This window comes from Python bivittatus, unplaced genomic scaffold (assembly GCF_059951505.1).
Source record: "Python bivittatus isolate LINGU-HERP-01145 unplaced genomic scaffold, Pbiv_v1 ctg000140_np1212, whole genome shotgun sequence".
In the NCBI taxonomy this organism is placed as follows: Eukaryota; Metazoa; Chordata; class Lepidosauria; order Squamata; family Pythonidae; genus Python; species Python bivittatus.
In genome coordinates, this window is record NW_028277043.1 from 2,229,359 (window position 1) to 2,254,315 (window position 24,957).

The window sequence follows — 24,957 nt, forward strand, 5'->3', positions numbered from 1 at the left end:
AAGGGACGGATTCATTTTCTTCCCTTTCTACCTTCTCCCAGCCAGTAAGTCTTCCAGATTGATTATAAAGTGGTTATCCCAAGAGTGACTGGGTCACAGATCAGAGGGTTTGGCTTTGGCTTCCTGTATTATTTAAACCCAGCCATCTGTGATTTATTCAACAAAGTTTGGTTTGGCTAACTTCAGCTTACTATTATTATTCAGCTTACCTTGTATTGGGTGAGGCTCCTGGCTTCTGTCAGGGTGCCAGGCTTCCTCTAAAATACTTCTACCACCATCCCACCTTTTCTTTTCCAATACACACACCTTTCCTTAGCTCCTGAAAATTCACATTCACAGCTAGTCAAAGAATGTTAGGGACATGCATCTATGGAGGTTAACAAAAGTGTGGGTTTTGCACTTCTGCAGAACTCCCCATCTAGCTTCTTGTACAAGTTAGCAATTTTTGCCCAGGCCTAAGGCTGGGTTCACGCATGTTGCTAAACCATAAACCATGGTTTACAAACCATAATGACTGAGTATACACTCCAAGCAAGCCAACCACATGATCAGTTAGTGGGAAATGTGAACCCAGCCATCATCTGCTATGATTCACATATGCTGTAAGTCGTAGCTTGTTTAGATATGCTTTATTGAACAAACTACAGTGGCTGGGTTTACCGAAATTTAGGGCTATCAGATCGGGGCTGCAAAACACCAGACCACCACTAGAGGGCAATCAAATGGGTTTCTGTACCAATTTGCTGCCATCTAGTGTATGTGCTGATCTTTGCAGCCCAGATCTGAGAGCAAACCTTGCTATGCTCACCAGGCGAAACCAACCCAATCAAACTATATCATAGCTCAGCAATCTGGATGCCCTGAATCCCAAAACTGATCATGGGCAAGTGGAAATAAAGCCACTGATCTATTGTAGGTGAGCTGGTGCCCCCAAGCTAAACTGCTGGAAGGAACATGATTGCCTATACCTTGGCTTAGATAAATAAAATCAGAGGCTTTATCCCTCTCCTTAGAATTTGGTATGTTAATCCTAGGGGGAAGAAAGCAGTAAGATTTATTTTGCAATTGAAAAAAGCTTATCTATATATCTGAAATAAACAAAGTTCATTTTCCTTCCAGGGTGGACCATTTTATGGTGACTTGGCATTCAAAGAAACTATAGGACAGAAAGAGCAGGACTGGGTGGAAAGTATCTATGACAAGGATTGTCAATACGAAGTATTGGTGTTTATTTTATTTTATGTTTATTTTATTTGTGCCTTTGAGCCGGTTTTTGACTCCTGGCAACTGCCTGGACTAGTCCATGCAGGTTTCTTGGTAAGATTTTCTGGAAGTGGTTTGCCCTTGCATTCTTCTTCCTGGGGCTGAGAGAGAGGGACTGGCCCAAGGCCACCCAGCTGGCTTCATGCCTAAGGCAGGACTAGAACTCAGTCTCCTGCTTTCTAGCCTGGTGCCTTAATCACCACACCAAACTGGCTCTCTTGTATTATTTAATACAAGAACAAGAACATTAGCTTCCATCTCTGGGCTAACCAGGAATACATTCCACCCAGGTTTGGAATTCAAACACAGTTGTAGCTGGCTAGAACCAATTTTCTAAGGCAAGTGCATAATATTGATACTATCAATTTAAAGACGCATGATTTTGCAAATAAACTCAAGCCCGGATGTTGTGCTAAGGGTGCATCACCAGAAGTTAAGATGACAATGTTTTAAAACACAAACCATACCCAGCTCCTGAGACTAAACTCTCCGGCTGGGATAAGATGTATTCACTTTGGGTTGCACTGTGTGAATTGAGTCAATAGCAGTTTAGTCTATGAACCACCATTTAAACAAGAAATGGATTTCCCCAATATAGAAAACCAGCTAATAGTCTAGTTCAGGCCCCAAGCCACCAAGCTGAGTTTCCCTTTCCTTAACATTTTGTGGGACTCTGGTTTCAAAGCTCACCTTCTCTGGTGAACCAAATTGTCATTCCCAAACCGCTGTGATGGATATTTTTGCAGGACAAAATGGGCTTGGCTCCTTTGCAGCTGAATGGAGATGTAGACACTACAGCTGATTTCAGTAAACCATGGTTCAGCAGATCATAGCTTAACATGATGTACAGATCCAGTCATTTTGTACAGCTTCTTCTGAAACTAGTGCCCCAGGGTTAGACTCCTGGAATCCCCAATCACCAGGGACCAATTTGGGAGTCTGTGTGAGGCTGGCAGAATCTGGCATTTGAAGGATGTAGCTGCAGCCAGTTTGGGAAGGGAGGATTCAAAAAGCGATCCATGTCCTATTTTAACCTCCAATTTAGCCTCTTCCTCACAACATACTAGAGTTGGAATAGCTGGCCAATTTTGCAGTAATTCCTGGGACTGAATAATGAAGTGGTCGTTTATTCGAGCAGAAAACTGGTCACATCCAACCCAGGTCTTGTCTGAAGTCCTGGATGACCTTTCTGCATTCAAGCTAGACAGACATCTGCTGGAGGAACAAGGCTTGGGCTGTGCAGCTTGGTTTGTTGGAGACATTGTAGGAGAAGAGCTGTGTAGGGTGGCAAAAGATCAGGAATCTGGAAGCACCTTTTCCAACTCGCATATTTTATTCAAAGGCAGCAGCTTTTGAAAGCTTCTGCCTTTCAATAAAATGTGTGAGTTGGAAAAGATCTTTCCAAACTCCTCAGTTTGTTCGGATGCTTCCCACTTGCTCAACAGAACAATCTGGATATACAGCGCTATGCCATACTTGGCTTAACTGCATAAGCCAGGATTGATGGGGTTGGCCCAGCAGACAGTCCCAAACTAAACCCAATCAGTCCCATTCTCGGGTTAGCATGGGATATAAGAATCCTGCCTGCTGATCATCTTCAAGAAACCTTTGCCCAGGAATTCCGTCTTCTTCCCTAGAACTGGTTCATTTATTTATGCAACGATGGAGAATATGCGTAGCTCAGGGTTGAATGGGTGGCTTCTTGGTGTTCCCTGATCTTTGTTGCTTTCTTGCAGAAGTTTCATTAGCAGGCAAGGTAACCTCAGTGTGCACAGGAAGAAAAGCAAGTTCACACCACAAGCACTCATTTATTTTTTGCAGAACAGGGTACTAACAAATTTCTTCCAAACTGGGGCCATGAAGGACGCAGGCAGGAGTCGATCCCAACCCAGAGATCTTCCCTTTTCTCTTACTCCTTGCTGTAATTCCACAGCCTTGCTCCCAACGGATCTCCAGACTGAGGGGTGGGGAAGGGAGAAGCAGGAAGAGTGATCTGAATCTGATTAATAAACAATAACAGGTTTCTGACTTTCCCCTTTTGATACCTCTGCTAATTTGCAATATTTAGAGAAGCCAAACTGTAAATGATTATATTTGCCATGCTGCGTGATGTGTTGTATGTATGGGAACCATTCTTGCTTAAATTTAGTCAAACTAAGTCAGAAACCTAATAGGTTTTTTAAAAATTATTACTATTATTTTTTTTCTCTTTTTCTACTTTTTGGGTATTTTAATTCTTGTTAAATGTGTTCCATTCATCTATTTTTTCCTCTCATTAATATGTGTGTATATATAAAATAACAACACAATGAAGATTTTAATATTAAGTAATTAGCTTCAGACCGAAACCTATATTACTTAACAAATACTTTGATGGAAGTTGTAGTGGTTTTTTTACAATGTCATACTCAATGACATTTGAATGATTAATTCAAATAATTTTAATGCTTGGAATATTAATATCCTAAATTGTAATTAATATTGACAGAATATCTTTTTTTCTCTTATTTTCAGTACTGTTAACTAAGTAACAGAATGCCAATAATAAACATTACTGTATTGAAATAATCAAGGCTTGTAACAACATAATAAAAAGGGGGAAAAAGAAAATGGTAAAAAAATAATACTTTGTTTAGGGCTTCGCGTATTGAATGAATCTAGCCCTGTGGTGGCTTGTAAATCAGGGTCTACGGCATAACTGAATGTGTGGACAAGCCTGTGTTAGTCAAGAAGCCATGATTAAACAAACCAAAGACTGGCCGCGCAGTGACCTCCCTAAGAACCGCTGCAGACCTTACGGAGAATGGGAATTTCTTTTCTCTTGACACCTTTCCCGAGATTCCCAACCGGGTTCCCCGTTTGGCTTTGCGGCAAGAATTATCGGTGAGCCGGTCTCTGCAAAGGGGGGGGGGGGGCGCTCTGCACGCGCGCAGAGGCCTCGAGAGCTCTGCCCCGCCAAGGCGCTCTGCGCGCGCGCAGGGACGGGAGGCTCTCCTGGGCGGGTACGCAACCGGGGCTCCCGTCCTGACGCGCGAAGGCTTTCTGCACGCGGGCAGAGGCTGGTCGCTCCCCCCGCAGCAGCAGCCGCCGCCCCTCCCTGCCGCGGCCGAGGTCCGGCCCCAGGCCAGCCAGTCCCTGCCCGCCGTTCCCTCCCTCCCCCCCTCCCCTCCGCAGCTCAGCTCCTCCCCGCCGCTCGGCTGATCCGGCTCCGAGCGCAGGAGCTGCAGCGGGGAGCTCGCCGCGGCAGGTAGGCAGGCAGGCGGGCAAGGGAGCTTCGCGGTCCCCTCTCGCTGCCGCGCGCGGGCCGTGCGCGCCTCCCTGCCCGACACCATGCGCCCGGCGGAGCGAGCCTGCCTCCTGCTCGCGCTCCTGCCCGCCGCCTTGCTCGCCCTGGCGCCGCCGCCCGCCTCCATCCCTGCCGCCGCCGCCAGGAACGCCAGCAGCTCCCGCGACCGGGCACTCGCCGTCTCTCCTCCGCCGCCAGCCTCCGCCGGGAATCATAGCAGCGGCGGTGGCACCCAGCGCAGCCCGGTCTTGGCGATGCTGCACGACCTGCCGGCGCTCAAGGCCGCCGTCATCGGAGCCTGCGCGGCCAGCGCCTGCCTGGTGGCCTGCCTGCTGTTCCGCGTCCTCAGGTGCGGCGGGAGGACGGGGCGTGCGGGTTGCCCCATGCCCGGCCCACGGCCCTTCGCTCCTCTGCCCCTAAAGCCGCCGGGCTCTCCCCCACCCATCTCCCCGGGCAGAAGCCCGCCCCGCTCCCTTGGCAGCTTTTCTCGGAAGGGGGTCGGGAAAGGGAAGGTCTATTTCTCTGCTGCGCTCGGAGTTAAAAGTGCTGCCCGCCCCTTATCTTCACAATCTCCGTCACAACCTGACAAGGTAGGCCACGATATTCCCTCTGCCTCCCCGGTGGAGAAATAGCAGATAAACATGTTCTGTATTTAAACCCACAGTTTTTTAAGTATTCTCAGCCTGCCCCTTTGCACTTGGGCCTATCTCGGCTGTAATAATTATACTGAGAATTATTCTGTCCTTGTACTCCAAATAGACTACTGAATCTCAATAACACTGCACATTCCTATAAGGTAGCCAGCATATCTTTTTGCCATTATAGGTTGAGGATCCAAAAGAGCAGTTGTTTAAGAAGCCTTAATCCTTCTCAATGCTTTCCATATCTTGATATTTTACAGTGCCATGTTCTGTTGGCATGATCATTGCTCCAAAAGTCAGAAATATTTAATGTTTCTTTTTATAAGTGCTTCCATCCATAAGCAAAGTTCAGAATGCAAATCCTGCCAGCAAAGAGCTTGCTATTATCCCTCTCTTGCTTATGAAGAGGCCCAAAAACAGTTGCCAAAGGCCACTGGGTTAATGGTGATGGCAGTGGGATCTGATACAAGGCTTTCTGATTTAAAGCTGAGCTGTTTTGCCACACCGAGGCTCAAGCCCTGTCAAGCGTGTTAGCTCCCCCCAAGTCACAGCAGTCATGAAAAGATGAGTTTTTAAGGGGGGCTGTGGGAATCCCCCTTGTTTCCCCTCTGAACAGGACACCTCTGTGTTAGGGAGGAAACCACTTCCCCACTTCAGTGCTTTTCTGCCTGATCTTAACAGGGATCCACTGGAGCAGCAGATGGAGACAAACATGCTGCTGATGCCCTTCTCAGGAGCACATCCCCTGCAAATGGCAACCAGGAACAACTTTTAAAGTGCTGAGCCACTGGGGCACCCATCCTTGCTTTTAGTCCTCTCTCTGTTCACCTGCGTGAAAACCTCATCCTGGTAGCTGGAGCCAGTGTGGTGAAGGCACCAGGCTAGAAACCGGGAGACTGGGAGTTCCAGTCCCGCCTTAGGCACGAAGCCAGCTGGATGACCCTGGGCCAGTCACTCTCAGTCCTAGGAAGAAGGCAGTGGCAAGCCAGGCAGGCGCCAGGAGTCAACACTGACTCAAAGGCGAAAGAAAGAAAGAAAGAAAGAAAGAAAGAAAGAAAGAAAGAAAGAAAGAAAGAAAGAAAGAAAGAAAGAAGGAAGGAAGGAAGGAAGGAAGGAAGGAAGGAAGGAAGGAAGGAAGGAAGGAAGGAAGGAAGGAAGGAAGGAAGGAAGGAAGGAAGGAAAAAAGAGGAGAAAAGAGAAAAGAAGAAAAAACAACCCACTCACCCCCAACTTATAAGCAGGGCATTATTCCAGGACTGAGTTATCTTTGAGTGGGAGTCCTGTGTATGCTCGAGGATACTGAATTGCAACTCCCAACAGCCTCAGCTTGCATTGCTGGTGGCAAAGATTACTGGGGATTCATCAGCTTCTGGAGAATCACAAATTCCCAGTCTCTCTGCTAATGCACTCTCTAATCCCACCTTCTCCAATCTGGCCATCTCCAGATGTGTTGGAACAGCAGTTGTCAACATTCCCCATCACCATAGCTTGGAATTCTGGGAGTTGCTATCACAGCACATCTGGAGGGTGTCAGGTTGGGAAAGGCTGTTTTCATCAACTGCCTAACAGCTTCCAGCTACGGCTTATGTTATTAACATTTACATGGCAGGTGACCATATATTTTCACCAGATTGGGAAGATAAAAAGAACAGGAAATTAAGCCCTTCCAAGTCAGATTTTTTAGCAGTGTGATCCAGGACTGGCAATATTGCTCCAACCCCCCCACCCCAAAGTAATTTTTCACATCACTTATCACCTGAATCTTTTAACTGGTGATATGTGTATGTGTGTTGCTGAGTTCACACAGCATGCCTAACCAGGTTGGTTACAAACCCAGCAGCTGCAGTTTGTTTCCTTGGGGACTCAGGGGTTTTGCAGTCACAGCGCTTTTGATTAGTTTATTTATGGTTCAATGTGTTATGCAACTAAAGAAATTGGGTTGATTCCATAACTGGGTTAAATGTGTGAATCCATCCTGTGTGTCTGTAAGGGCAGAATCTTTTAGGGTCAGGAATTGTTCGTGCGTCTTTCTCCTTGCAAAGTGCATGGGCTACCATTGACTTATGGCTCTGATGCTTGAAGAGGTAATGAATGGGAAAGGTCACATCAGCCTTTGGCAGCCTTCTGGTGTATTTAATTTCTTGTTTACAGGAAGCCCGTGTGATCCCTTTTGGAAATATTTCTGGAAATCTGTCACAGGCCTTTCCTGAACAGAAGGTTAGATAGAGAGAGCCTTTAGTGGAAGCTGATTTTTGTATTTAGGGGTCAGTAATTTTCCAGAGGAATAAGCTGGATGCTTCCTGTAGAAGCCATAGAAGCAAGTTGAAAAGTCTTGGTAGATCTCTTAGAACCTGTTTTTCCCGTTCGGAGTCATTCACCTGTTCTGGGGAAAAGGACTGGGCAACACAGAGGTGAAATGTTCTGCAAAATTGACATCTCTTTGCTGTGGTGTGTGTGTGTGTGTACATTTGTTCCATTTTTAGTAGGCTCCAGCTTCCTCAGATTTAGGAAGGTAGAAGTTGCCTTGTTCCTAGCTGAGCTCTTCTTTGTCAGGCAGATGCTGTTAAAATAATAATAATAAACAAAATGGAAATGAACCTAGTTTATGGATTTTGAGAGCTGAAGGTAGAGCTCTTACTGAATCTAAATTTGGTCTTGTCCCAAATTTCCCCCCTACTCCTTTGCTCAAGGGTAGCAAAGATGTTCTGTGGGAAGATATTTCTAGGCTGAAGGTAAACATCTCTTGGTAGGTCTGGGGTGAAAACAACCTTCTGGAGAAGTGCTGGGCTAAATGGACATGTGGCCAAGTGGAAATGGGGGTTTGGTCTGATGGAAGGAGCCCTATGATGCTGCTGAACGATCAGGAGGGACTCAGCACACTTCCTGTGCAGCTCTGAAGCCACATCTGGTGATGCCCAAGAATACGTTGGTGAATTGTTACCAACATTTCCTTCTCCTGATTGTTCTTACTGTTGCAAGTGAAGTAACCATGCTCTTTTCTTCACTGGCTGGAGATCCCTCTAATTTATTTTATCCCACTGGATCTTTGTAAGTAGATTGTTTTATCTTACAGGATCTTTTAAATTGTTTTATCCCACCGGATCTTTATAAGAAGAAAAGAACAGGATCCAGAAGATGGATGGATGGATGGATGGATGGATGGATGGATGGATGGATGGATGGATGGATGGATGCAGAGAGAGAGAGAGAGAGAGAGAGAGAGAGAGAGAGAAAGAAAGAAAGAAAGAAAGAAAGAAAGAGAAAGAAAGAAAGAGAAAGAAAGAAAGAAAGAAAGAAAGAAAGAAAGAAAGAAAGAAAGAAAGAAAGAAAGAATGAATACTTTATTGGCCAAGTATGTGACATTAATGATGATTAATATACAGGCTGGTGCGTGTAGACAAAGGCTAGGAAAGCATCTTTTCGAAATCAAAGCATTAGCTATTCTCTGGGGATCCCTGTTGTACTGCCTGGGGACTGAAGTTCCTGCAAAAATCTTCCTTGACATCTGGCACTCTGACGCTCCCCTTTGAAAGAATAAGATTCTTGCCAGTATCCCAACAAAATTCAGGGTGGTTCGTCGCCAAGGCAGACGGCTGAATTGCAGCCACAAGTTATGCAATAGATATGTTTTGCTTGGATGGGCCAGCCTAATCATCCTTTTGCACCCCAAAGTGTTTGGGGAAAAGCAAAAAGGGGACCAGCGAACACAGGGGCACATGACATATTTAGAATTAGGTCCAGTTAATGAAGGGCACTACGGCATTACTTATTTGATTAATGATTGCAGCTTATTTGTTTATGATTTAATTTTATCTATCTATCTATCTATCTATCTATCTATCTATCTATCTATCTATCTATCTATTTATTAAATTTCTCATCCGCCCATCTTCCAGCAGCTTAAGGTGGGGTAGATCGCACTCTTTCCTTCTGTTTTTCCCCACAGCAACAACCGCCTGACGAGGTAGGATGGGCTGAAAGAATGTGACTGGCTTCAAGTCATCCATTGAGTCACCACAGCTCAGGGGGGACTTGCTCTTCAGCCAGCATCTTCCAGATCTATACACTACAGTGGCCTCTCCATCTTGTGGTGGCGAAGTCCATAAGTTTGTTTTGCCCCGGCTTAAAAAAGCAGTATTCTTTCACATCTTTCTGGGTTTTTTGACGGTCTGGTTTGTAGAACAGCTTGGAAGATTGTAATAAGCATGTGCTGCTTTTGTAATTCCCACCACTAATATTTTAGCCCCTCTCCTGCCTGGTTCTCCTGGAGCCCCCTTGTTTGAGACATCTTCTGATCAGCCTCTCATTTAGCTCCTGTGCAAAAATTTTATTTATTTATTTATTTATTTACCCATTTATTTATTTATTTATTTATCTATTTATTAAATTTCTCATCTGCCCATCTCCCCCCGATGGGGGAACTCTGGGCAACCCACAACAAACATTAAAAACATAAATATATATAAATACATAAAACATCAGTTAAAAGCATTACTAAAAAAGGGGAAGGAGAGCCCAAGAAGATTAGTACCTCCCCATTTTTACAGGATCCTAGAAGTCTTGGCTGTAAGACTGGGGGGGTACCAATTCCCAGCATCTTGGGGTTCCCACAGTGGGGCTTTGATCTGGGTTTATGCCTCAAACATCAAGATCCAGATTTTATTTCACCAAGAGACTCTGGCCGGCCTCAGGGAGGACTCATTTCTGGACCTGTTCTTGGAGGGGGGTTGGGTTAAGCATGGATCCTTTTCTCAAGGCTGCTTGACTAAAAATAGATCGCAGGTTGAAGCCAGTGAGGACACTCAGCTGCTTTCCATGTGACAGTCCGCCTTAACCAAGTAGTGGAAGTGGTGCAGGGTTGGTGCACAGCTCTCCTGCCAACCGCCTCAGTGGCATTTTTAAATGAAGCAAAACATTTGCAAAATTAGAAGAACAGCAGCCCACATGGGTTTATCTCTTCGCTTTTGTCGGCAGCTGCTTCTTGCACCATTATTGCGAGATTCTTTTTTGAATGACTAGTGCCATTGGAACCCAGGTCTGCCTGCCACAGGGATGCACCACCTTGATTGATTAATTGATGGATTGATTTTATTTTTATTTATTTATCACATTTATATAGCCGCACATCTTGCACAAAGTGACTCTGGGCGGTGTACAACAATTAAATAAAATAACAAATGGATAAAAACCATCATGATAAAAGATTAAAAAGTGATGATTAAAATACAGCATCATGAAAAAGTTTGAAAATTTTAAATTTTAATATATACAAACCCCACGGAGAGAGAGAAAATGAATCATAGTGGAGCCATCTAAGAAGGTCTCCGGTTCCCAAAGACCCCCGGGTCTGATGACACAACCAGGTCTTGAGGGACTTCCTAAATGACATCAGGGAAGGGGTGAGCCTCACTTCGGGGGGAGAATGTTCCACAAGGAGGGAGCCACGGCAGAGAAGGCTCCCCAGGCTTATAAGTTGCTTCAGTTGAACCCAGCCCCAAGCAAGGGCTGCGCTTGGTCTTTAAGGTAGGCTCCAGTGTCCACAAAGAACTTCTGTGGTGTAGGGGTTCAGATGTTGGATCGGCACCAGCGGGATCCCAGTCCAACCCCACCCTCAGCTACCAAAGCTTACTGGGTGACTTTGACCCAGCCACTCTCTCCCAGTTCAGCCTGCTTCACAGGGTGGTGGTTCTGAGTCACAATGGGAGGACATGATGAAAAATGTAGGGTATACATCTAACACATCAATAAAAAAACGGGGTGGATCAGGATGGAAATGATGCTTGATGTAATATGAATTGAAAACAGTGAAACTCAGTTGAATATCGGCAGCCTGCTGCCAGTCTTTAATCCTTCCCTCTTCCATTAAAAAATCACAGTTCAGCAGCAACTTTCGGCACGGTGAAGGGACACTGTCCAGATTTGGAAAGGGGAGCATATGTGGTCCTGAGATCTTGGTTTGCACGCTGAGGAGCTAGATTCTGGTCCCTGTTGTTGAGGGGGCTAGAGTGGCTCAGGCAGAAGCTTGGCAGCCCCACACCCTGCCTTTGACAATGACAAGATAGCTTCCTGCCCCAAGGGGCTTACAGTCTAAAGTTAGCCCAGGGAGGACAATCAAGAAAGGGAAGCAGAAGTGAGAAGAATAACCCTATTTTTGATTGCACAGTTTTACTAGCAATTTGGCTGATTTATGTATTTTTAAAAGAAGCCAATTGTGTGTCCTTAGGCTTACTAGCAATTTGGCTTATTTATGTATGATGGAGGAGAGGATCATGTTCATTTCCAAGAATGCCTCTAGGCCCAATTAAACCCAGGAAGCATTCTTGGAAAATGGTGAAGTAACTATGGCCCTGTGCTTGGCTTGGAAGCAGGCCCCCCCACCTAGCAAAAAAGAGCAAGGGAAGAGCACAGGGTGGACGGGATGCTACAGCTGATGATGATGGTCACTCTGCACAACTTGTTATTTAACACACGGGAGTGTGTCCTTCAGGACAACCACATTGTGTGCTCCCAAGTTCTGTTCTGCCGGTTGCTCCAAAACGGTTACTCGCCTCTATAGCAAAGCCGAGGAAATAAGCAGTGGGTTTTAGGAAACGCCACGTGGTCGTGATACAATCCCCATCGTTCCCAGCAAGCCCAGCCAAGTTGCGAGAAGTTGCCTTTAGTCCTTGGGATGGGGCAGCCTATAGGGTGTAAAATTACAATGTTAAAACAAGAGACCCAACTCGGTTTGAGCTTCTTAGTTTTGTTTTCTTTGAAACAACTTCCTTCCAACTTTTAACTGGTTACCTCGCCCCACCTTAAACAGAAGCCTGAGACAAGAACTTAGCAAGTAAAGCTGTCTAGAATGGCCTTTTGGTTAACCTTTTCTTACCCAGTTAATCTTGCTTGCCCACACCCTGTTCAAAGCAGAGGAGCAGGGCTATCAGGAACAGTGGAATCCATCAAGGTCACCATATTGGATTGACAGGAAATAAATAAATGCATGTTAGGGCTTGTTTTGTGCATTCACTAACTGCGGAAACTAGTTTGTAGAGGCACCTGATTATTGTCCTTTAAAAATGGACTGTTAAGCCACCGCGAAAGGTGAACATAAAGGGGAAGTTGTCAAACTAATTCCTGAGTGGTAACTCTGTGGAAGCTTGTACAGAACTACTAAAACAAGCTAGGTTAAGCTGAGTAAATATTTGAAATTCATAAATGCAGGCCACAGGTGCCCAGTGCCAGATGTTTAAATAAACCCAGAGCAAAGGGTGTGTGAGTAATAATGTCCATAAAGATTAATAGGAGTGTTTTTACATCTCCACTTTAAACAAAAGCTGTTTGAGATTAATATTCTCTGCAAAGTGATTAAAAGTTCCGATTTTTACTAGCCCAGCTTTCTACAACATCAGGTCCTCCAGATGTGTCCCTTTAACAATGCTGGCTAGGAATTCTGGTTAGATTTTGCAGGGGAGCAGGCAAGATTCAAGAAGAATGATCCATGCGTCCCAGAAGTAATCTTATATTTCATCAGAACAAGGATTGCTTCTCCTCTGAATCCTCCTGAAGTTGCTTTCCCTCAAAAACCCATTTTTTCCAAGAGGAACTTTTATGACAGGTCTTGGGGGCCATTGGGGGCCCTGTGTGCAGCTGAGTAGAACGTATTTCAAAGCCACAGTGATGCTCATTTTAGTAGTAGGAAGCTGCTGGAAAATGGTGTGTGCAAAGCAGGGAAAAATCAAAGCTGGAGGGTCTACTTTTGATGTAGTGCAGCCGACTATAAGGAATTGTGAAACTGAGTGTATCAAATGGTCAGCTAAGATTGGTTGGCGAAACTGAACATGGGAAAGTGCCCAAGAGAAGGTGAGAGAGAGGAGATGGTAGCAAGAGAATTACTGCTCGCTCTCTCTCTCTCTTTAAAAAAACACCTTCAAATGTGCAGGAATAGGGAAATATTGGCTTTGGACCTCAGCATATTTGTAAACTGTGGACTAAGAGCTTCTCAGTCATGAGAGCCTGAAATATACAGGTTACATGGTGGTTAAAAGCACATAGCTATTTTAACACGCCCTTTTATCACAGTCACCAAGATTGCCTTCAGTCTCAGGTGTTGTGCTGTGGTGTGTCATGAACCCAAAGTTTCCCTTAATTTCAGCTCCACTGCCATTGACTAAAGGACCATGTCCGTGTAGTTTTCTGGGCAGCATGAAATAGGTGGTTCGTTCTTTCTTCCTTTCGGGATTTTTTTTTAATTTTAACTTCCTGGTTTAGGCTTCAGCCCTGGTGCTCTCCCATCCAGAGGCCAGCAAAGTCGAACCCTGCTTAACTCTTTGAGGTCAGCTTAGGAGGATCTACTGAGCATTGTATTCTGGGAGAGTCCTTCAGGTGCAATGAAGCACACCAAGAAAGGGTTATGTAATCCTGCCCCCAGGGGAAGGTTTGGGTAGAGAGAGCATTTTTTCTTTTTAAATGTACAAAGCTGCTTTCAGCACAGCCCAAGTCTTTGTGATAAGGAGGTCTGTAATGTGTCAGCAAAAACAATGCAAAACTGAACGGACGTCAAATAAATCTATAATAAAGGCACAGAGGGGTGATTTTAATTAATGTTATTGATGGTGAAACGTGAACTAGAAGCTGGTATGTTTTCTGAAATAAATAGCGTAATCTTGAGAACACTTTTTAAACACCTGCCAACCTGTATTGGTTTTTAATAGCTCATTATGCGGTTCGCATCTAACAAGCTCATTCAAATGACAGTTGGACCGACAGAGTACAAGCTGTTTAATCGTTGGCAATTTCATTCCTAAACTGATGTAATGTGACGGCTCCAGATTTTTTATTTTTTATTTTTTTGGTGTGGGGGCAGGATTTCAATAGGGCAGAACGCATATACATATTTCTCCCAACATAGTGGCTTTATTCTCCAGATAAAAAGCCATCCACATTTGATTAGTCTCATGCAATAGGTTTTACTCTAAACAGTCTTAAGCCTGGATTAAAACAGCTGAATTCCTCAGCTGAAGAGAAATGCTGTGCCACAGATACTGGGTGCACCAGGAAGGAAAAAAAAGTGAATATTATTCCTCTTAGCACTACAGACTTCACAAGGGTGCAACAGACTTCCTTTTGCAGCCTTCACGAGAAGGTTTCCAACCATGTCTTGGATTCCAGCTTGCTGTTTTAAGAGAACTTCTTAGAAGTGCCAGCTTGGAAATGAAGCAGTTGACCCCACATAGAATCATAAGTTGATGAAGAAGAGAGTGGGTTGTGTATTTTGGGTGTGAACAAAACCTTTAAGTTAATCAATCACATATGGTCTTAAGACGGGAAGTCTTGGGGTTTGAATCTTGTGATTCTTCCCCCTAGCCCACCCCAAATATTTCCTCCAACCAGCCAAAATGGCTGCTGATGGCTTGGGGGACCATGGTACGGAAGAGACGGTTGCAATCTTTCTAAACAGATATTGGAGTTATGTGGTATCTAAATGGTTTTCTCTTTTGCTGTTTTAGGTCTGGCAGGAGGATTAAAAAGCCGCGCAAATACGACATCATCACAACTCCGGCAGAACGTGTGGAAATGGCCCCCTTAAACGAAGAGGATGATGATGAGGAAGACGCCACAGTGTTTGACATAAAATATAGGTAGGGGGAAGGAGGAGGAGGCATGCTAGTCTGTAGATCAGTGTTGTCCAAACTTGGCCACTTTAAGATGAGTGGACTTCAACTCCCAGAATTCCCAGCCAGCATGGCTGGCTGGGGAATTCTGGGAGTTGAAGTCCACTCATCTTAAAGTGGCCAAGTTTGGACAACACTGCTGTAGATTAATGGGATGCTCCATTTGGGCTGTTGTAGGATCCCAAGGAGAAGCACAGAGATTCCCCCAGTGATCCCTTGAATCTGGCTCACTCCATGGCCCCAGGACTGACAATAGTGTAGGATCAGCTCTGTTTATAGGCCCAAGAGAAGCAGAACTGTTGAATGTTTTGAACCTTGCCCCCAAAGACAATATCTACATTTAAAAGACAATGTCTACATTTATCTCTGATTGGAAACCCCTTATAGACTTTTTGCGTGAAAAAGAAAAAAAATCCCCTTATGACTTGTGGTTTTGATGATTAGAAAAAAAATTGATAATAGAAAAAACTGAGCTTTTTTTTGGTAATCATAGAGTAAGAGATAACTCACATTTGCTACAAAGGAGATTGGAAGCTTCTATTTCTTTTCTTTTTTTTTCTTTTCTTTCTGCATTTATGTCTTTTTCCTTTTCTCTCTCTGTTCTGTATTAGTTTGCATTAGGTTTTATTCTCTCTGAAAAACGTTTCACAAACAGTTATGCAAACCAAAAATAAATAAATAAAATACTGAATCTTGCCCCCGATGCCCTTTCAGCGGGAGAAAAATCTACCTCTCTTGCAAGCCTTTAACTGCAGATTCTTTGTGAATTTTAGTTTTTTAAAATATTTTAAGGCGTACGTTCAAGTTTTTCCATTCTCTCCCTTGAGGACTTGTGTAGAGGGATGAGTTGTAAAAAGAGTGGAGGCAACTGGAATTGCATTTTATTTCTAAAGCAGCTCAGCATCCAGATGGGGGAGAGACTGTTTAAAAAGCCCTGTGTTTGGAATAGCTGGGTGTGTAGAGGAGAGGCAGAAGGAAGCAAGGGAGAGAGCAGCAGTCAAGGTTTGTGGAAAGGCCAGGAGCATTGTCCTTTTAAAGGAGCACTGGTACCTGGGAATAGTAATAGATATTCTAGGGACAGCAGTAGTGTTTAATAGTTATAGTAGTATAATAGTAAGTTGAGCGATAGAAATATAGGTTAGGTGAAAACTCTGTTAGTGGGACACCTGGGTAGAAAAAAGAACCCTTTTCTACTGTGAATGTTGGTTTTATAAGTAAAGGAACCCCAGTATAAAAGGGAAGAGAAAAGTCTGTGTGTGTGCAGTGTCCCATTGGGAATATCTTGGCGAGTCTGGGTAACCCACCCTTGAATATTAAACGAACCTGTGACAACTTGCCAGAGCAGAAAGACAGGGAATCAAGTCACTGAACAAAACAACTTCTACGCATGAAAGCAAAACAGTTACGCATCTGCCTCTTGCCGTTCATTCTTTGAGATGCACCCTTGGTCACAACTTCTGCCAGTGGGTGACCATCCTGAACATTTGAAGCATGCATTACTTGGCAGTCCACCCACTGGATGGGCATCCCCATGAAAGCAGACAGAGATATGAAGGGTATATTGAAGGAACGTAGCCCCCATATAAGGAGTTGGGGAGTTTCAGGAAGAGTTGGGATCTGGTTGCCCCTGTCTGGCCCAGGAAGGTAAGCAAAGTTGAGCCTGGTTAGTCCTTGAATGGGGGACTACTAGGAAAGCCTTCAGCTGGTATGCCCAAGCAATCATTCCAGAAGAAGGCAGTGGCAAACCCCTTTCATACTGTTGGCATAAAAACTGCAGGGGCATTGAGTGAGTTGGGAGATGGATCACGTGACCAAGGTGCTGTCCCAGCCTTGGTGGTGGTGGTGGGGATCTTCAGGTTCTCTGCTGGCTGTTGGAGGACTTGGATCTAACTTTCCCACAGCCAAGTTGGATGTTCCAAAACAGGGACTTCTTTTGCTCCTGGTTTGGATGCCTGCTCATCTTGGCTCACCTATGAGCTTTAGGACTTTGGCCCTGATTTGGTTTTAAATCCGATCAACACCATTTCTGGCATCCTGGAGAGCTGTGGTTAAAAACAAGCCTGGATTTGAAGCACCAGGGGAAGGCGTACTTATGGCTCCAACGCTTGTTCCTGACTTCAGAAGCCATGGTTTAGTCAGTTACAGAGACTGTCTGGGACAAACTACCCTCCCTGAACAGGGAAAATATTTGCTTGGAGCCAGGCAAGTAATACCAAGTCTGGTGGTATTTCTACTTGGGTGTGAAGGATTTAGCTGTGTTGCAAATAGACTTTCTCTCTATGCAGTGGACACAAAAGCAGTTTTGATTAGCCCAGGAAGAGATTTGCACAGAAGAACAGCTGATCCCAAAATGAGCTCTGTAGCTCAGTTCTAATTCTTAAATGATGGGTGACTTGCTAGCTTGCAAATCTTTCTAATTGTGGTGCTGTGCATCCTCTGATGATGCTAATTTGGCCATATATCTTTCCCTGTGTTTTCTCAGGTGAGGCTGTTGGACCAGTCTTCTCAGGAACGTTGTCCCCTGTAGAAAATGATGCAAGGACCTTGGACGCAAAGGAGAGATGGAGAATAATTTTTTTGCATCCACAACATTTGGATTTTCCACTCTTCTCAACAGAAAAGAGCGATGCTGGATTTGCAGTTGACACGTTCCTAATAAACATGGCTGTTATGCTCCTGGAGGAATGATGTGAGGAACTGAAGGACATCTTCTTTCTGAACTTCTTAATGCTAAAGACAATCCTTCTGTTTTACTGTAGCTTCAGATGCCTCTAACGAATTAGAGAACTGAGGTCAGCCACAAGCGGTAATGTTGGTTTGACGATTCAAAGGCAGCCAAGATGTTCTTTGCTCAAAATATTAAAGTAGACAGATGGATTTTGATTGCATTCTGGGATTGGTTCTAAGTTGGCTAAAATCTTGTATACAACTTGGAACTTGTATCAACTATGCTGCAATTGTTTTGCAAGGGTTATATGTATATTTGTGTTCTGGGGGGGAGGATTTTGGTGGGTAACACATTCAGTAGATAATTGATTCCTTGCTATTAATGAGGACAAGTGCCGTGCTGTATTAATTTACACTAAGGCTCCCTGTTTTTACAGAGAGTTTTCCCCAACCTTTTTTTCCCCCCAGAAGGTGAATTCTGGGCAGCAGGGGAAAACAAAATGCAGTAGACTATTTCAGGGGGGAGGATTTTTTTTTTCTAAATTCCCTGCATCTTACATCCTTATAGGGAGAACTGCTTTTTTACATATGCACTCTTTTGCTTTCTATAGTTTCTCATAGTCTTTTCATTTCAAGACAATTAGCAGTCAGATTACTGAATTGGAAGAAGAGGTTTTGCCTTCATGCCAGAATGGTCCCATCTGTTCTCCACAACTTCCCCAACTTGGTTTCTCTCGAGAAATATTGAATTTTTACTGACTGGCAATTAGGACAGCTGAAACTCAACACATCAAGTGTCTAGATAGCAGCTTCACTCGTTTCATCTTGGCTTAAATTTTTCTTAGCTGTGGACTGTTTCTTTTTCCTTTTAATTATACCTAACAAATGAATATAAGGCAAAATGGATGGTGTTTGTTTCCTTCTTTCTCCAGGAGAGTCAAATGCTTCTTTAGTACCGCTGAAAAAATGGCCCGTTGGTCACTGCTCCTACAGGCCACAGTCCTAAAGGCCATAATAAAGGGTTGAGTTGTGTTGAGTTGCATTGTGTTGCATTGTGTTGCATTGTGTTGCTGTTCCTGTGCAAATTAGGGCTTGGATTGCACCAACTCTGCATCCCAGCTCCCTTCTCCCATGCCATGTCTGAAAGCCACATTTACAGAGAATCCCTGCAGTGGTAACTTTGGGACACAAAAAGATGTTTATTCTCTTGTTTCAGGAATCCAGACTGGAGCTGGTGTTCTCAGAAAAAGGGATTAGTTTAATCTCTCTAGATTGCTTAGTTAAGATCGATGTGTTCTTGTCATGCCAATTTGGAAATATTCTGAGCTGGCAGCCACAAGAGATTTGACTCTTGCTTCCTTTCTTTGCTGTGACACAGATATGGAGCAAAACCTTTTGGTTTTCCCAGGCCCTCCTTTTCTCTTGGGATTGTCTGAGGCTTTCCTTTTGTGTTGAACTTGGTGGAGGGAAGTACATTCAGGCAAAGTGGCAATTGCAGAAGTTTAGTAGAGGTGATGCCAAGGCAAGCGTACAGTGTATCTTGCATCATCCATGAAGTTTCTGAAATCCTTCCTCTCTGATGCTTGCTTTTTATTGGTTCCAGTAGCTCCTGCGGATTCGCTTTTGAACATCCTGTGGTTTTGCAGGCTTATTTCCTTAAAAAGCAGTTGCATGAAATCCCCCAGCACTATTGCAAAAATCTCTATGTAATTGAGAATGCGGTCCATTCTGGTTCACCCCACTTCGGTCTGTTTCTTTCCTCCAGTGTCTTTTCTTCCTGTGGAAAAAAGGTGAAGCTTCAAGGTTAGCTCTTTACTACCCAATTTGGTTGCTTGCATCCATTTCCCCATCTGCTTCATCCTTTGCGGGCTGATCTGTATTGCCCAAATGGCTGGATTTCACACCCATCCATAAAATGTTTCTAAATTTCAGTAACGGAATTAGCTGCAATGTTCATCAAGGCAGTCTTCCTCAGGCAGATACCCTTTTAGCAGATGGCCCTGCTCCCTAGGAGTTACTGGACATGGGAAGGGACACATTGAAGAGACCCCTGAGTTGGAGAAGGAAACTCAAAAGTGGCAAGGAATGTTTTTAACCTGTTTTGCAATTCCTGAGGCTAGCTGGCTTTTTCAGGTACAGTTTCTGAGCGTGCATGTGTTTTAGTGAATCCTGAAAATACAGCCAGGCTAGACAAATTCTTTAGAACTTTCTCTTGCGTGGCATTTTTGTTTCTAGCCTGTCATGTTTGTGGAAAGACCCAAGAGACAGCATTAAATTCTCAAAGATGCATGATTTGGCCCAGAGCAAAGAGGCAAACTGCTTTTCCAGGGATTGCTGAACTAAGTTCCTAGTATCCCTCACCATCACCTGTAAAGGCTGGGGCTTCTGAAAGCTAGTTTAAAAGCACCCAGAGGACCACTGGTTCCCCATCTCTGGTATTGCTCTTTCATTTGTTGACATACTGAGTTAACACATGGCTTTTTTGCTTGCTGGCTATGGAAGGATATATTGCAACGATATCAGGTCTGCACTGAACTGGCAAATGGTGGGTGGGAATTTTTTATAGCAACACAGTCTTTGAAAGGTACCCCTCCTTCAGTGAAATGGCAAGAAAATGCAGTGCTTAAAGGCCGCAAGAGGTGGGGCAGGGGGGAACGTTTCCCAACCAAAATTCATGCTTTGGTCTAGTTTTCATCATCCTTAGTACTTTTCCAAGGCTGAAGGTGGGAGGGCTGACTAGCTACCCCCACCCCCAAAGAATTGTAGCGTGTTGGAAAAGAGTACTTCCTACATGTTAAGGGGAAGCCTGAATTGGACAACTTCTGTGCTACATGTGCACAGGGATTTGTTGAGATCTGAGTGTTCAAGCACGGACAACAGAAAGGGAGAATTGAAGAATAGGGCTGGACACAGCATGTTGTGTCAAATCTGGGGAGAGTAATTGGATGGACTGTTTATCCAAATTACTCCAGGGGAAGGAGAAATTCTCCAACTGTTCTTACTGGCAGGCCAGTTCCTGAGGGCTGAAGTCCTGTGGGCTGTAGTTATTCCTGGTGGCATTCATGAGCAACTTACTGCATCTTCTAGAATCATCCAACCATTGTGTTGACGTCACAGTAATGAGGACAGGCTGCACTGTGTCACTGCACTGGCTAGCTGAGGCTAGAAATAGCTACAGAGGACCAGATGGAGGTCTTTGCTTGCAATTTTATATATTGCTTGGTTTTACATCCCATGTTTCATACAAGAGTTGGAAGTAGCGTACATAGTACCCCCTCCTATTTTTCCTCATAGCAACTCCATGAAGTAACTTGGGTGAGAGAAGCAACTAGCTAAAAATCCCCTAGGGAGCTTCTGTGGCTGAGGGTGGACCAGAACCTGGGTCTCCCCACTCCTAGATCAATGTTTTCACCTCTACACCATACTGGCACTCTTTAGTGAAAGATGGAAAAAAGGATGACACAAGGAAAGAGAGGATATGGAGTGGTCAACTCATCACAGAATAAATGCCACCATACGGGCCTCCTGATTGCCCATACTAATCCACATGGAGGTTTTCTCCTGATGTCTTCTCTTGGGATTGATGGAAGGTTGGGAAATCAGGGAGGTTGTAGCAGGCTGGAGAGAGAATGACCCCCTGGAAGACAGGATGCTGGATTGCAATTTTCATCTTCCCCAATTTATATGGCCGATGATTAAGTAGGATAGGAATTGTAGGCCAAGAACAGCTGGAAAATCCTGTGTTTGGAAAAGCTATGAAGGTCCACAGTGAAAAGCAAAGTTTGGATGGCAAAATATAGCAGAACCACATCTCCCAGCTTCCATCTCTCTCAGTCATGCTAGTTGGGGCTTCTGGGAATTGTAGTTCACTGATTCCTGGAGAGCTACATGATCCCCTTCCTTAATACAGAGCATATTTCAGTCATATAAAGCAAACGTAATAAACCTGTCCTCATTTTCCTTGGATTTGAGCCATGTCTCTGATGCAAGCATCCTTCAATGCATGAACATTTCCCCCCATATTTGAGAGATGGTAAGATTCCAAAACAAAACAAAAAATTGGGAAAAAGCCCTCCTTGGATCCTGAGTTTAATTTTTTTTTAAATTTCAGAGAAGCAAAGACTAGCTCCAGGCTGCACTAAATCATAGCTTGTTTTAACAATGGTTTACTGAACAACCTACAATGTCTGGATTCAAACCACAGTGTGCCAGACTTCTCCAACCTGGACATCTCCCAGAATTCTTAGCTAAGAAGTTGTTACTGAGAATTCTGGGAACTGAAGCCAGTGTATCTGGATGGCACTTTCCTAAGGCATACAGCAAGATCTACGTACAAGAATAATTGGATTAGCATCACATGCTTTGCCCCAACTGAAGAAATCACGGAAGAGCTTCCTACCATTTCTGAACACCATCGAAGCATGTTCTTGTTCTGAAAGTACACCTGAAATATGGTGATGGCATAAATTAAGCATCCCTCATTAAAAAAACAAACCAAGATCCTTTCCTGTTTATTTTTGTTTGTGTGTGTATATATTTCTTTGTACTTTTCCCCACTTTATCATTTTTTCTCTTTTATAGTAATAAAAATAAATATTAATATTTTGACAAAAATCAATAATGTGTAGATGCCTTTAAAGTTAGCTATTCTAGTTTAACTACATAGTACTTGCTGTTATTGGGAGTGGGTATAGTTTCTGTTTCTTCTTGGGGAAACCCCTTTCTCCCCACATCTCAAATAAGGGGCCAGTGTATTTCAGATATATTGAAAATAATCGACTAACTCATGTTTAATGATATTTAGCGTAATGAGAGCTCCTTATTATTTAAGCTCCATTATTCAAATTTATGATGAGTTGCAGCTGTCATAATCATTACTTTAATCTCATCAGTTAAAGATTCTAGGAAGCCATAAGATAGCAAAAATATTCCTACGGGGGTTTAAGATTAATCAAACATCTAAGTTAATTGTTGTGCTTGGTTAATTTTAATCATCAACAATCTACAGTACTCCCTTTTAAAAGAACACTTTCAATTTAAGTTACCCTTAGGGATATAGGCTCAGTTTATGCAATAAGCTTGCAGACGTCTGCAAGAGAGGTGAGTGATGTCCTGCACATCATGATGTCATTGTGCACGTGTCACAAATCATTGCATCATTTTTGCAACGATGGCAAGATGTGCAGGACATCCCTGTGGCTTGTGCTGGGCATCTGTGATTTGTGCTACCGCTTCGTTTGTTTAAAGATGTTTTGTCGAATAATCTCAGTTGGCTTCACCATACACTTAAACCATAAAAAGATCAGTAACAAAGTGATCGGGCTGAATTCGCCCAAGAAGCTAAGCCGTCAGCCTCAGTTTGCAAACCCCAATAGCTGGGTTTGCAGAGCAGACTGACTCAAAGCAAAAGAAAACGCATGATAGTTCAATGCAATGTATGAAGCCAGGTCTGGGGTAATATTTTTTCCCTTTTTTTAAAAAAAAGAAAACAGTTAAATCCCTTGTGAAAATGGAAAGGCAAACCTGGAGTCTTAAAAGATCTATTTCTTTGATGTCCTAGACAGTGTTTCTCAACTTTGGCAACTTTAAGATATGTGGACTTCAACTCCCAGAATTCCCCAGCCAGCATGGCTGGCTGGGGAATTCTGGGAGTTGAAGTCCACATATCTTTAAAGTTGCCAAAGTTGAGAAACACTGTTCTAGACTGTCTCCCCAAATGTAGTGTCAGGCTTTGTTGCTACTCTTGGCGCTCATAAATTTCCCAGGCTTTAAGGGCAAAAGCAAATATGTTTGACTGTTGAAAAAGGAAAATATCCTTGGCCTTAGCAATCTGGCCAGGTTTATTCTGAGCTGTGCACTTTCCTGAATCTTGACATCTTCATTTCTCACTCCTTAACACATGCAGGAATTGCCAAAAACAATTCTGTTGAGGAAGCAAAACGCAGCAACCGTGCACTGCTTCTCCCCTAAATTACGTTCTCCTGCCATAGCCCATAATAAATCCATCAGGCAAAGCTGGCATGGGTCAGCTGCTCTTGTCCTGTAGGGAATGTGTGTGGGAATTAGAGCCACACACAGAAGTCTTGCAAAGTGACTCTTCCGTTGCAGTAGATGAGCAAAAAACATGAAGCTAAATGCCACCGATCAATATGTTTCTTTCATCTTTTCTTCTTTAGCATTTTAAATTCAAAGTATACCCTTGTCAATATTTGTACAACACTGGGAGATGAACATTTGTTGTTGTTGTTCTTTGCAACATTATTATGCTAGGATCACGATTATTTGGTTTTTTTTTTTTTAACACAAACTACTATTATTTTAAACACAAACTACTACAAGGACTCCACAAACTATTACTACTATTACTAATAAAAACAGTCTTTCCTTTAATGGGTTTCCTTGGATGAGAAAAAATGAGAGATTGCCGAACCACATTTTCACCAGCTTGTCATTCTGAGAGTTATAGTTCTTGTTATCAAGAAGACCTCATTTCTTTTTTCACCCTGGCATACTTAATGGTTACAGAACATCCTAATCTGAAAAGTCCACTACCTTTCCTGAGTAGTTTGCCCTCTAAATTATGATACTAGAAAGAGGTAAGAGAAAGGCAGAGGAGGGTTTGGAGTCTATGGTGCAGCTCCATGCAGTTGGGCAACATCAAGGAAGCTATTGAGTTGTAGCCAATTTTATTTTATTTAACTATTGGTTATTTCCATTTCCAAGGCAACCTGAGTCCACAGCGACTCTGGGTGGCTTACAATGAAAAAATTTAAAAGAAAGCAAGGTATATCAAAGAAAAAGAATTCAGCTGAATGGAAGACAAAACGAAAACCCAAAGTGGCTCGACCACCATTGTAGCCCAAGGCCTGGAGAACAACCAGGCTGTTAACAATTTGTGGGAAGTCAAAAGAGTGGGAGCAGTATTGATCTCAGTGGGATATCATTCCGTGGGGTAGGAGCCATTGCTAGAAGGAACACTTCCTGGGTCCTTCAAGGTAACACTGATTATTTAACAGGACTTGGAGTGTGTCTCCTCTAGCTGACCTCACCGGTTGAGCAGAAACACACAGAAACAGGTGTTCCCTCAAGTAGCCCTGCAATTCCTGATGATAAAAGCCCTCCAAGGTGTCCTGTCTCTCACTTCATCACACAATATTTGCAGGCACATCCCTGTGGCCTTCAGTACTTCATCTAGCCACCTCATGCACTTTCAGCCTCTCCTTCTCCTTCTGTCCTCCTTATTCAGCACAATTTTCCATAGATGCATCAGCCCATATGATGTGTCCAAAGTATTATCATTTTTTGTCACAATCCTTCCTTCCAAAGAACATTCATATTTGATTTCCTCTAGTACTGAATAGTTGGTCCTCTTGGCCATCTAAGGAATGAAAAGCAGCTTCCTCCAGCACCATAGTTCAAAGGGATCAATCTTGTTCCTCTAATTTCG

At 43.7% G+C, this 24,957-nt stretch overlaps 1 protein-coding gene across 4 annotated transcripts; it reads left to right on the forward strand.

The window, feature by feature from the left end:
- The first annotated feature begins 4,421 nt into the window (after nucleotides 1-4,421).
- Nucleotides 4,422-22,105, forward strand: FAM174B (family with sequence similarity 174 member B). 4 transcript variants are annotated; one of them, XR_015795351.1, is made up of 3 exons: nucleotides 4,422-4,510; nucleotides 14,679-14,810; nucleotides 17,326-22,105. XR_015795351.1 is itself a non-coding variant. In XM_007422331.3 (3 exons), exons 1-3 carry the CDS (start codon nucleotides 4,594-4,596, stop codon nucleotides 17,327-17,329), a joined length of 441 nt encoding a protein of 146 aa, XP_007422393.1. In that variant the 5' UTR covers nucleotides 4,442-4,593; the 3' UTR covers nucleotides 17,330-22,103. The 4 variants fall into 4 exon arrangements, 2 of the variants coding, with proteins under 2 accessions (XP_087992558.1, XP_007422393.1); XM_007422331.3 differs by having other exon boundaries at nucleotides 4,442-4,898; nucleotides 17,326-22,103; XR_015795352.1 differs by lacking the exon at nucleotides 4,422-4,510 and adding an exon at nucleotides 4,933-5,139.
- The last annotated feature ends 2,852 nt before the right edge of the window (nucleotides 22,106-24,957 follow it).